A 14,012-nucleotide genomic window follows, 5' to 3' on the forward strand; every position below is an offset into this window, starting at 1 on the left:
TTCCCCTATGGTCACTTCAAACAAGTTCTGAGCACAGCTCGTTTCCCACTGGGATTGGTGCCTGCCTGACTAAGAGTACAAAAGGGGGCCCTGGCCAGGTGTCACCTAAAAATATGCCTGTGACAGGGTAACCCTCTTTGAAGTTAACTAAGTTTCTGGGCACAGCTCAGATGGTCATACTGCTAGAGGTAAAAAGCACCTCCTCATACCCAAAGGCTTTGTCTCAGCTCTGGAAGCAGGTTCGCACCCCATTAATTGGGCTGTCCAGCTCCTGAGTGCCAGTTAGAGATCATGTAAATGGGCTGCTAGAGGCTTTATGTAAAGAAAATATAGTTTTCTAAACATACCTTTTCCAAATATTTATTACAATCCCAACTTTACTGTGAATTGGGCTTGTAATACATATATTCGAAATACCAAGAATGCACTGTGCAGCTATTTCCTAGCCATAGATAGTGCTATTACATTTATTACTGTATCCAAATGCTTTTCTATGGAAAAGCTAAGTCTACTACAGCGACAAAGGCTTTTGGGGTCTTCTCACTGTAAGGATATGTTTAACAGTAAATGTGTACATGTTTTCCTTCTTTTAAATACCATGCACCCAGCCTTAGGGGTCCATTAGAATGGTGGGCGGATCGCCCCGCCAGGGGGCGATCATCCCGCCATCCGTGCAGGAAAGACCCCCCGCCATATTATTATGGCTGGGGGGTCCGCGGTGGACGGTGGAAGGCTGCAATATGGTGGCAGTGTCTGTTTGACACCGCCAGCCATATTACAATGTGTGCTGGGGAAAGGCATGCGGAGTCTACCTGCGGGGGCCCGTTGCGGGCCCCCAGGGACTCTGAGGGGGTGAGGGGTGCACATGGGGGGTACCTATGGTACACCCCTGCATTTCAAAGAACAACTTGGCAGGCACCGTGTGGTGCCTGTCACGTTGTGCTATGAAATGCACAACATGTATTTTTACCATTGCGGCGGGCGGTGCTTCCAGCACCACCCTCCACAGTGTTAGAAATTATGGCGGGCGGTCCCTTTCTATGATGGGATGTTGGGCGGACAAAGTCCGCCCATCATCCTAATGGGCCCCTTAGTGTTTATAAGGCCTACTTAGGGGTGACATATTAATATTTAAAAGAAAGTTTATGACTGTAAAAAGGGTTATTTTGATAAGTTGAATGTGAGATTTTAAATTGTAGGCTTGCAGTCATGTTTTCACTGACACAGTAGTAGGTAGCAACATCTGTTTGGCAGTCCACCAGTGACATTTATCTTACAGGCCCTAGTACTAGGGACTGATAAGCAAGTAAAATATGCCAATTAGGAGTATAGCAATTCTCAACATATTTTAGGGCTCTGGCACATGGACTGGAGCCTGGTTAGCAGGGTCCCAATGCCCAGTGCACAGTGTAAAATAACACAGCAGTATCAGTCCAAAACAAACGGAGGTGATCATGGCATACAGATTGGAAAGTATAATAATAATTGGTAAAAATGACAAAAGGTCAAACCAGCACTGCTAAAATGCGTAACTTCCAAAAAAGTGTGACACAAGATATTGTCACCGGGGTGAAGTGCAGTAGATTATAAATGTTTCTGTATCTTTACCATCTGTAATGCAAAAAAGCCAAAGTTTTCCCCCCAAATTCAAGCTAATAATTAAATAAGTAAATTAATTTATGAATTACCTCATAAGTTTGTGATTTCAAAGATGAGGGTATAAAAAAAATCTAAGCTCGCATGTATATTTACAGGCTTTTATATCTGGAAGAACAAAATGGAAATGTTATTAAAATTGTTTGAAAACTGTTTTCCAGCAGGAGCAATACTTGAAATGCCTAACATGGTAACAGCTAGGTATATGTCATCGAATGAAGATTTTCTCTTGGTGTCTCTTTTTACCATGCCATGAAACAGGGGTTTAGTTTTAAGTGCTGTGCTTAATATTCAATCAATCAATCAATCAATTAGCATTTGTAGAGCGTGGTACTGTCATCCCTGTGGGTATCTAGGGACTGGGATGCAAGGTTTGAGTCAAAATGTCAGTTCTTGGAGGAAACGGCAGGAAGAGGGAAGAAACACGTGAAAAAGGCAAAACAGAGGACAGAAAAACAAGCAGGAAAAGGAAAAACAGGGCAGAAGGGGGCAAAACAAAGGGCAGAAAAACAAGCAAAAAAAGGACATACAGAGGGCAGAAAAACGAGCAGAAAAGGCAAAACAAAGGCAGAAAAACAAGCAGAATACTGCAAAACAGAGGGCATAAAATGAGCAGGAAAGGCAAAGCAGAGCAAGAAATGAGCAGAAGAGGCACAAACACATGGCAGGTAGACAGGCAGCATAGGATAGTGGATGCTAGGCATTGGAACTGTTGCAGGGGGAGCTGGAACAAGGAACTGCTCCTGTATTTGTATGTGAATAACAGGCATTTGTGTTGTTATGTTTGTCAAGTTGATGTAGCGATGTTTGCCTGATGCCTGTGTATATATTTTCTCAGGTGTTTATGCCGTTACCTCACAAGGGGTTTTATCTGTTCTTTATTATTTATTAACACTGGATAATTTTTCTTATAGGTGAAAAATGCCGAAGCTTTATTACTCTAACTCCACTAGAGGATCGAGGTAAATATATTTTGATTTTATACAGTTATCAGCATTTCTCGTACAGAAGTAGCATATGTAGTAATAGGTTGATTCGCTATGATGGTGGTCTTGTTACCCTTCAAAAATGTTATGTCTGTGGTGACATAACACATTAGGACCTTCATTTGTAAGATATTGCCTCTTCTACTTTGGATCTGTTGAGGAATGGAATGATTCTACTAGTCTTTAACTTGTAAATACACAAAGAAACTATTCAAATTGAATAATATAATATGAACTCTTCTTCTTTTGAACACTTATGCTGGACATTCGTATGTTTCCAATTGAAAGATGAGATTGTGGATGTATAACTTTGACAACCAGGATTGATTTTGACCTGTTGATAAATTTCGATTTTGAAAATGTGCAATGATAATCCTAATAGCGATACCTCAAAATAACGGATGCAGCAATACTGGTGATTTCCCGTATAATTTTGTACCATGGGGATTTGCACTAACAGAAATATATATGGAATAATGGAATATGGTGCTTTTTTCCTCTAGCAGTATGACTAACAGGAATATGGTAAGCTTAATATGCAGGGCCACTGTTGGCGTTCTTCCCATCATAATTTTACAGTCCTTTCTTATAAAATATTTTTTTGATGCTCGGTCGTTGAGCGGGGAAATATTTTCCACTTTCTTAAAAAAACGCATTCATGTTTTCCTATTAACCAAATTTTGATATTGCAATTGATCCAGTTTTATGAATGTGTGTGCTGGAGTGTCAATTCCACTTTCTGTACCTTTCTCTGGCCCTGCATGATGATTGCATGTGGCTGACAGTTTGCTTCCCTGAATTTATTCTAGTCTCTTGGAATCATGTTGATTCACAGGAGAACAATGTTAATGTCAAAGGTAATTTTGACAATTCACAGAGGTCATTTACAGCAAGAAATAGCTGATAGGGCCCCTCTAGGCAGTGTCTTCTGGTAATTGAGAGATATTCTTGTAAGCATCCTGGAGAGTTTTCACAACACAGCCATGCTACCTTAAGATGCCCCTGCTAGTACTTTGAATTTGGGGATCTGGTTTATTGAAACAAGTACTGAAGGGAAAAATATATGTATATCTGTAGCAATATGTCATCATGTGTCATTTAGCAAATCCACTTGACATGCAAGATAGCGTGAGCGTGTTGATGTGAGCTGTGACAGGGCTCCAACACCTCCCTAGTCAGGCTTACGGTGTTAACCACCACAATGATTACTCTTATATCATCGTTGGCACATTTACCCAGTTGTGGCTCGCATAGGGCATGCTGCAGGCAGAGAGGTGGGGCAGGGGAGGGGCAGGGGCAGGTTTGGGGTGGTAGTAAACTCGGACATACTATGGAACGGAGGAACGTTCCGTTTACCCGTTCCGTCTTATGTCCGAGTTTACTACCCCCTACCCTTACCCTCCCCCGCCCCACCACCCCGCAGCACGCCCTATGCGAGCCGCCACTGCATTTACCTAAGCACAACGACTGTACTTGAAGGACAGCCAGAAAGGGCAGTTCATGGAAGGACTGAGGAACATTAGGATCAATAGCGGTTATTGGTCACTTCCCTGCTGAGTGTCTATCTTCCATTTCACTGAGCATGGCCCAAAAGCTAGTGTTGACAGGGACTGCAAATTAAGAAGAGGTAAAGTAAATGAATAGCATCTCTGAACTGCCATAGCAGAGCTTGTGCAACAACACCCTGAGTTTCAGCGGGTGACTTCTCATCTTATCACAATTAGTAGAATGTTATTCTTTGAGACTTGAGGAGTTTGCATATGGTTCTAAGTACAAGAATGGAGTCACCCATTATGAAACTGGCTTTGATTGTTAATCTTTTTTTCTTGTTTATCTCTGCATCTATAGTGCTTGAGTAGTTAAAAAAAAGGTAGAAATAACGTTTATTAAGGTTTAGAAATGCTTTAATATTGGACACAACAAAGCTTTATTACTTATAAATCAGTTGTGCTTTGCAATGTGTTTAATCTTCTAATATACCTTCCTGTGTAGAGAGAATCATAAACACAATTGAGTAAAGACAGTACAAATCAGAATTGCAGATTATGTAATGAATTATCTTAAACCCAGTTACCTCCCCTATCACTCTTGTATGTTATGCTTGCTTTTTCTTTGATCCTGTACTGCGCTCCCCTGCCTATTAGCTAGGTTCATGCTAAAGAAATACCATGTACATACATACATCTTATATTTAGGTGACCAGCTCTCTTTGTGTCCCTGATTGTCTAATAACGTATGCTATTGTGCCTCTACAATCCATCTGGTTGTTACTAGGCCTCAGACGCTTTTTTGATATGCTGGCATAATCTTGCCTAATGTACAGCATTTCACATTACACAAAATTCCCAAATTACACTATTATGCCACCTTTCACATACCCCTAGTTGTAACTTGACGTAGGAGACCCTCAGTATCCTCATAACATTTACTCATATTGAGTAGCGTGCTCTCTATATTTAGTATCCCATTGCATCAATTCTTGAATTCGATGTCTAATTCTAATGTTACTAGGAAATCTACAAGCATCACATGAGATGCAGTCGTTAGTCTTGAAGAGGGAGTACATTTACTTTATCACAAAGGCATTTTAACAGTCTAATAAGCTTTGACATATTTCTTTCCTCTATTCAGAAGAAATTTCCCTCTTTATAAGTTTCCTTGCACACGATAATTTCCCATGGTGGACGTACCATGTTAATTTGTGTAAGAGCGTAGTTTGTAATCAATTGTCCTATTTAACCAGTCTTCTTTTAATCTGATTTCTAAGTTAAATTACATTAAAGAGTCTTTAGAAATAATAGTTACATATTGCAGATTAAGGTAATTAACATTTTAAATAGCTGCATATTTCATTCTAACTAGGAAACGTCTTCCCTAATAATACTATACAAAGTTTGCCAATATATCTCAACACGTAAGTGACTTAAGAATGACATTTGTATTACAAGGGCAACCACATCATTGTCTCCTCTTCTCAACCAATCTATAGGTTACAATATTTTGGGACAAAGTTAGCTAAGGTTACCATCTCACACCAGGTTATTATGGACACATTTCCCTGTCCTGCATTATTCGCCTCTAGATCATTGGTTGTTAAAGTTTTTGTCTAATAAGTGCAATGGAAGCGAAAGAGGGCTATAACAGCCAGCATGAATTAGGTATCACACAAAGTCCAGACCTGAAGACAGTGCCTGTGGTAACCTGGAGAGAGGTGGGAACATTAAAATGGTGTTGCACCACTACCCTTGCGTGCATATTTTATCTTCATATATTATAATTTAATTCAGAACAATGGTTACCATTTGAAATATGTATGTCAGAATTTAATGTTCATCTAATGAGTAGTTGCTCAAACAAGTAATACTGTTATATTTAGTTATTTTATATAAGCTTTTTGTAGACTCATGATATAGAATATGAATCTTCTTCAATATGGCTTTTGGATCTTGCATATAGGATTGCATATTGTTGATGTGTGAGAAGATGCATTAATTCTTGAGAGCTGGCTCATTTCTGAGACATAACCTTTGCTAGAAGCTGTTGTTCTTCTGGGGAGTCAATTACTGATTTATGAACCTTAGACAAAATTTAGACAACATGGGTACAGTGAATTGGTGTAGATAAAAATTCATCAATAGACAGCGATCCTGAAGTATCCCAGAGAAGTAATTTCTAAAACAATTCCTCCATAGAGTTACAATACCCTGTATTGATCAATTAAATATTGTTGGCTAAGGTATTTAATTCCAGCTATAATTAACAATGTTCTTCCTCTATCCCTGCATTTGAAAAGAACGTTTTGATCATTGTTTAAATCTGTCTAGACTGTGCTTTGATATACTGTAGAATTACGTCTCACATCTTCTCTTAGTCTACTCAGTAAACCTGAATTATGCCATGTCTTTCTTTGCTTGAAGAATTCTCATTTGAAGAAGTACACATGTTTTTAATGCAAGACTCAGCATCAAGCATGGATGGTTGAAGACAGCATTTCTTTATCACTGTTTTTGTTTATAACGGTTGGATTACTCTTTAGTTTAATATGCACGTGTTTATGAATAATACGTGATGTAGCTCAAATCTTGCTCCCAAGCAATTAAACACTGAAAAGGGAGTGTGGGGACTAAGTGAACCAGAGCATTATAGGGCAGGGGAGAAGAATTGTGGGAGAGTGCTGTACAGACAATGAGGGAGGGTTTGAATACTGTGAAGATCAGGCTGCTGGTGAGTAGGGAGACATGGGCCATGAGGAAGGTGGAGGGCTAGGGTTGTTGTGGTGTGTTTGGGAATTTAGAGTGGGCCCTCTGCAGATATATCAAATTAAGAAGAGGTTACAGTAGCTTGGTCAGGAGTGTTCAAAATAATAAAGTCTAACCACTTTAATTTATAGAATGTCCAGGTCTAATAAAACAGATTTACACAATTGATATATGCAATCAATACATTGTCTCAGGAGGTAACATTTAAATCGTCATATCTGAAAGAGACACGTTAGTGATAGATTCCTTACCTTAGAATATCCCCAGGCGTCAGACTGGATCCGGAATTTTTTTGCGAAGCAGTACCTGTGCGCGTCGGTAGGCGTCTTCTGCGGCTCTGCGTCCGTCGTCGGCGTCGTGGGCGCCGTGATGACGTCATCGGACTACTTAGACGCCGCCTCCGCGTGCTGACGTCAGTTCTTCTTTTTTCTGCTCCAGCAGCGCAGATCCGGAAAAAGTGGTACCTTAGTCACTTTTTGGCTATAACTTTTTTGATCTTTGGATCTTCCTTTTCGAAGTCTTCGACTCCGAGCGGTGCCGGTAGGGATGCCAGGTTTCAAGCCCTGTGAGGATTGCGACTGACTGATGTCGGTCACCGACCCTCACCATCGGTGTCTCTACTGTCTCGGCGTCGACCACGACGACAAGGCCTGTTCCGACTGCCGGGCCCTGACTACGAAGGCTAGACGGGAGCGGTCCCGTAAGCGACTCGAACTCCGGCAGTCGGCCCCGCGCAAAGAGAGGTCCCAGTCCGGCGGGAGGTCGAGGGACCGGTCGCGGGAGTGGAGCCATCATAGCTCTGGGAGTCGACGTCACTCCTCCGGGTCGAAGTCGTCAGGTAAGCGCAAGAAGTCAAAGAGACGTCATCGCTCTTCTGACTCCCCCCGACGCTCGCGCGACGTGGCCGGGGGTTCAGGTGACACCGCCCACGCGGCTCCGTCGGAGTCGCCGGCGCCGCATCCGGCCCCATACCCTCCGGTCCCTGGGCCTCACGCGACGCCGGAGGAGATCGAGCAGTTCCTCATGGCCATGAGGTCTCTCTCTCCTCCAACGGGCTCTGAGGCGCCTTCGGGCCCAGCCGACCCGTCTGGGGGCCCTAGCGGGTCGGAGACTTTGGCCCCAACGCCGTCGGGTGCTTCGGCTCCGACGCCGCTGGCGCCTTCGGGCCCGGCACCGCAGGGCCCCGCTGGATCCGGCTCCGGATCCGGGTCGTCGCCGGTGGACTTAACGACCTCCCCGGCGCCGGCTCCACAGGTGTCACCCCCGGCGCCGTCCACGGGCGGCACCGTCCCCGAGACCTCCCTCAACCCGGTTCCGCTCGGCGCCACTTCAGACGCCGTTCGGAGAGTTTACTTTCCATGAACCGGACCGATCCTATTCTTACCCTGAGTACCAGGAGATGGGTGATGAGGAGGATTGGGAGGGGGTCTGAGGACCCTCTGGCACGTGAATGCCAGTCTCATGAGGACTGGGCAGGTGACCTTGGGGAAGCCAGTGGTATTGACACTTCGCCAGACACTGGCTTTGTCTCACCTCCTACCGTGGCTACGGAGGAGGGGGCAACCTATAGTGTGGTGTTGATGAGGGTGTCAAAGTCCTTGGGCCTTGAGCTCCCCGTCGCGGCCGTGAGGACTAACCTCCTCACTGAGGTCCTTAAGCCGCATTCATGCTCTGCCGAGCCTCTGCTGCCGTTTAACGAGGAGTTAACCGACGTTCTTTTGGGCACTTGGTTCAAGCCGCTACGGGTTCGCCCGTAGATAGGAACGTGGCCAGACGCCACCGCCCAGCTCCGGGCGACCCCTGTTTCCTGTCCAACCACCCCCGAGAGTCTGGTCATCTAGGCCTCCAATTGCCAGACCGCATTCACGTCGGCTCCGCCGGACAGGGATTTCAAGAGGTACGAGCAGTTCGGTAAAAAGATCTTCTCCTCCCTTAGTCTGGGACTGCGGTCTTCCAACACCGCCTGCCTCTTGGGCCGCTACACCCACTCTCTGTGGGATGTAAATGTAAATGTAAATGTGGGTGTACTTGTAAAGCGCACTGCGACTCCATGGAGTATCCTGGCGCTGAAGACCGCTGGGGAACCCGTCCTGGTTTTCCCTGTGAGATGGTCCCTTTCTGGGTATCTCCAAGGTGAAACCAGGCATCCCCGGCGTCTGTGGGGGGCTGTTGTAGAGATGAGGCAAGCTTAATGCCCAGAGTTGCCGAGTGTGTTCCCTGGGTAGGCACCGAGGCGAGAATTATCGAGTCTGTTTTGACCCTGGTCCACTACCCTGCCGCGTCGGGAATTGAACCCTGGTTCCTGGGCCGTTCTCTGCTTACAGGTCTGCCGCCTCTAACCAGTGAGCCACACCACTTACAGGTCTGCCGCCTCTAACCAGTGAGCCACACCACACGGTTGCGGAAGTGCTGCCAGAGTGTCCGTTGGAGGTACGGGCCACACTCGGCCAAGCCCTTGTGGAGGGTCGGGATGCAGCCAAATATTCTATCCGGTGTGGGCTGGATGCCACCGACTCACTAGGTAGAGCGATGGCAACAACAGTGGCGGTCAGACGTCACGCCTGGTTGAGGTCCGCCAACTTTCCGGCCGATGTCCAGAACACACTGATGGACATGCCGTTTGATGGCCGTCGCCTTTTTGGCGACAAGGCAGACCATGCGCTTGAGCGCTTTAAGAACTCCAGGGCTACGGCCAAGTCCTTGGGCCTCTCGGCCCCGCGCCAGCAATCGGCTGCTTTTCACTCCTTTCGTGGCCACGGAAGGGGTGTTCCCACACGTGCTGCCAGCCACGCTCCGCAAGGTAATACCCAATGCGGTGGCGGCCGTGGAAACCGCTGTGGCGGCGGTCGGGGTCAACTGCGAGGTCAGTCCACACCTTCCCCCGCAGCATCTGCCTCAAAATCCTCCTTGTCCGTGTTTTCAGGCCCATGTGACGCCAGTGGGGGGCAGGGTTCGCCATCACCACCTCCACTGGCGTACTGTCACTTTGGACAAGTGGGTGCTGCAGATCGTCCGAAGGGGCTACTCCCTCCCCTTCGAGGCGACTCCTCCAGCCATGCCACCGCAGAACCACCGTGTATCGGGGGATCATTTGCGACTTCTGCAGGAGGAAGTTACGGCCCTCTTGGCCAAGGGGGCAGTCAAGCGCGTTCCTGGGCCAGAAGTAGGGTGTGGTTGCTACTCCCACTACTTTGTGGTCCCCAAGAAGGGCAAAGGGGGCCTACGCCCTATCTTGGACCTAGGGAACGTCAACGGCTTCCTCCGGAAGGAGAAGTTCAAAATGCTGACTCTGGCTCAGGTCTTAGCTGCCCTGGACCCAGGAGACTGGATGGTAGCGTTGGACTTGCAGGACGCCTATTTCCACATCCCCGTCCTGCCGGCCCACCGGCGCTACCTGCGGTTCACGGTTGGCCACGAGCAATTTCAGTATACCGTGCTCCCCTTCGGCCTTACCAGCGCCCCACGGGTGTTCACAAAGGTGATGGCGGTGGTCGCAGCTCATCTGCGCAGGTTAGGGGTTTCAGTCTTCCCCTACCTCGACAACCGGCTGTTGAAGGCGGGCTCGCCCCAGACAGTCGTCAGCCACCTCCAGACTACGGCAGATCTCTTGCACCAGCTGGGGTTCTCCATCAATGTGCCAAAGTCACACCTGTGCCCCTCTCAGGAGCTCCTCTTCATCGGAGCGGTGCTCGACTCGGCGCGGTTTCGGGTTTATCCTCCCGAACAGCGGGTTCGGGATATTCAGGCTCTGATTCCGATCTTTCAGCCTTTATCCCGGGTCTCGTCAGGTTGATGCTGCAGCTTCTGGTGCTGATGGCCTCCTGCATCCTACTGGTGCATCACGCCAGGTGGCGGATGCGGGCTCTGCAGTGCGACCTGAAGTTTCAGTGGGCCCAGCATCAGAGCGACCTGTCTGACCACGTCCTGATCTCGGAGGGCACTGCGAGACAGCTGCAGTGGTGGCTCACAGACCGCGATTGGGGCAGTGGCAGATCCCTCTCCCTTCCCCAGCCGGAGCACGTAGTTGTGACGGACGCGTCCCTCTAGGGCTGGGGAGGCGACATGGGCGAGGCGGAGGTCAGAGGACTCTGGTCTCCGGCGGAGTCCCGGCTCCATATCAACCTTTTGGAGCTGCGGGCGATTCGTCTAGCACTGAAGGTATTCCTCCCCTCTGTCCGGGGGAGTGTAGTGCAGGTGTTCACGGACAACACCACCGCCATGTGGTACTGCAACAAACAGGGCGGGGTGGGGTCGTGGACCCTTTGCCTGGAGGCTCTGCGCCTCTGGCAGTGGCTGGAACAGCAGGGCGTGACCCTGGTGGTTCAACACCTGGCAGGTTCTCTGAACGCCAGGGCGGACGAACTCAGCCGTCGGTGCATGATGGATCACGAATGGCGTCTGAACTCGGACGTGGCGCAAGGCCTCTTTCAGCAATGGGGAGAGCTTTGGTTAGATCTATTCGCCACCGAAGAGAACGCGCAATGTCATCAGTTCTGCGCATTGGAATTTCCAAGGCGGCACTCGCTCGGCGACGCTTTTCGTCACGTGTGGAGTTGCGGTCTGTTATACGCCTTTCCGCCTATACCACTTCTGCCCAGAGTGCTGATGAAGATCAAGCGCGACCGGGCACAAGTCATCCTTGTGGCTCCAGACTGGGCACGAAGGTACTGGTATCCAGAGCTACTCAGTATGTCAGTCAATCCCCCGGTTTGTCTGCCTCTTCAGGAGGACCTTCTGTCGCAGCAGCAGGGGACGGTCCTCCACCCGAACCTGTCCAGTCTCCACCTCCATGCTTGGAGATTGAGCGGCGACAGTTGAGGCCATTTGACTTGCCTCCTGAAGTCTGTAATGACATTCTGGCAGCCAGGCGTCCCTCCATAAAGTCGGTATACGCCTGCAGGTGGAACAGATTTGTGGCATGGTGCACAGCAAAGGCTGTGGATCCTCTCTCTGCCCCTCTTTCTGAGGTTCTCCTCTTTCTTCTTTCTCTTGCCCAGCAGGGCTCTGCTCTGGGCACTATCAAGGGCTACCTTTCTGCCCTTTCAGCCTTTCTGAGGCTGCCTGATCAACCTTCATTGTTCGAGTCCCCTATTGTAAATAGATTTCTAAAGGGCATCACACACACTTTTCCTCCTGTTCCGTTTGTGATGCCTCAGTGGGACTTGAACCTTGTTCTTACGTTTCTGATGTGCGCTCCCTTTGAGCCACTTCACAACTGCCCTCTCCGCCTTCTTACTCTGAAGACTGCTTTCCTGGTTGCCATCACCTCTGCCAGGAGAGTGAGTGAGCTCCAGGCCCTTTCTTGTACTCCACCTTTCCTTTCTGTCCATCCGGACAAGGTTGTGTTGCGAACTAAGCCTTCTTTCCTGCCCAAGGTTGTCACAGCCTTCCACATCGGGCAGTCTATCACCTTGCCAACCTTCTTTCTGCCACCGCATCCCTCTAAAGAGGAAGAGCGGCTCCACCGTCTGGACCCAAAACGTGCGCTCTCATTCTATTTGCATCGCACACGCCAGTTCCGGGTGGATGACCAACTCTTTGTTGGTTACGTGGGCGCTAAGAAGGGGAAAGCGGTGCACAAGAGGACCATCTCCCGGTGGATCATCTTGTGTATCCAGGCATGTTACTCCTTGGCTAAGAAGGAGCCCCCAGTTGCATTACGGGCTCATTCCACCCGAGCCACTGCAACTACAACTGCCCTGGGCCGGGGAGTGCCCTTACAAGACATCTGTCAGGCAGCTACGTGGGCATCGCTGCACACGTTTGCGAGACACTATTGCCTGGACACCCAAGTCCGGAGGGATGGCTTCTTTGGCCGTTCTGTCCTCCAGGACTTTTTGGTGTGATTATTGGTTCGCAGACCCACCACCAGGGTTGGTATTGCTGGGGTATCTATTCTAAGGTAAGGAATCTATCACTAACGTGTCTCTTTCAGATGCACAAGTTACTACTTGTGTAACGATATATCTGTAAGAGACATTAGTTAGTGATAGATTCCTTACCGACCCACCCATCCTCCCCGTTCTGCGAACCGATATCTATGGTTAGGGTTACCCCCTTTCAGGGCCCTAGTTTCAATGGCACCAGTGTTGGTTTTTAACATGGCTCAGCGCTTCTGGCGTGGAAAAGCTATGTCTAAGAACTGACGTCAGCACGCGGAGGCGGCGTCTAAGTACTCCGACGACGTCATCACGGCGCCCACGATGCCGACGACGGACGCGGAGCCGCAGACGACGCCTACCGACGCGCAAGGGTACTGCTACGCAAAAAAAATCCGGATCCAGTCTGACGCCTGTGGATATTCTAAGGTAAGGAATCTATCACTAACTAATGTCTCTTACAGATATATCGTTACACAAGTAGTAACTTGTGCTTTAGTCTGCTCTTTTCATGGAGTTTGAAAATATTTTCGCTTCATATCCATCCTCCTCATTGTCCAAGCTAAGCTAAGCTGTTGTTGCTTCAAACATGGTCTTGGCATTCTAGCTACTTTAACCCAAGAAAAAATCTGTTTCATATTAAAAATACCTCTTCACCACAAAGGACTCTCTTTCTATGAAAAATCTTGTTACATTAGTGTCCTTGAGGCCAGAATGTGTTACTTGCTAGTTCTTATTTCAGAAAGAAGATCATCTAAGTTAACGCCGTCTCAATGCTGCATTCACCCTTTCACTCACTATTTGATGATTGTACAAAGCAACAAATAACCCTTAAAGAGGTGGTGTAGGGGGGTATATTCTAGAAACACCTCTAATATAATATTCTTACAGGCTCCACTATATCAGAAGCAGAGTAGACCCCCCTGTTCTTTCAAGGAACTTTTGGCAGGTCCTTTGAATAGTCTATCAGGGATTGCTACCTTGGTGATGAAGGAGGGGCTAGCAAGGGGAGTAGTTGGGAGCACACTGAATACAGTCTACTTGCCCTCCTTCCATTACTATGATGGTCATATTTCTATTTACTTCAGAATCTGGTTCTCACCTTTAGAAGTTCACCTAAACATCTCTGACTATGACTTGCTGGTGTACCCACAGGTGTCCTGTGCTTCTCGTGATCTAGCAGTGTATTCAAAATACCACTCATATAATTCAAACAATTGTCTCTCTCATAA

General features: G+C 47.8%; 1 protein-coding gene across 1 annotated transcript in view; it reads left to right on the top strand.

Moving 5' to 3' along the window:
• Positions 1-14,012, top strand: part of LOC144767451 (germ cell-specific gene 1-like protein) — a 273,372-nt gene that overhangs the window by 211,072 nt on the left and 48,288 nt on the right. The window contains exon 2 of the mRNA XM_078650875.1: positions 2,571-2,618. Coding sequence (XP_078507001.1) covers positions 2,571-2,618 — 48 coding nt within the window. The remainder of the gene's footprint in view (positions 1-2,570; positions 2,619-14,012) is intronic.

The sequence above is a fragment of the Lissotriton helveticus genome, chromosome 7 (assembly GCF_964261635.1).
Source record: "Lissotriton helveticus chromosome 7, aLisHel1.1, whole genome shotgun sequence".
In the NCBI taxonomy this organism is placed as follows: Eukaryota; Metazoa; Chordata; class Amphibia; order Caudata; family Salamandridae; genus Lissotriton; species Lissotriton helveticus.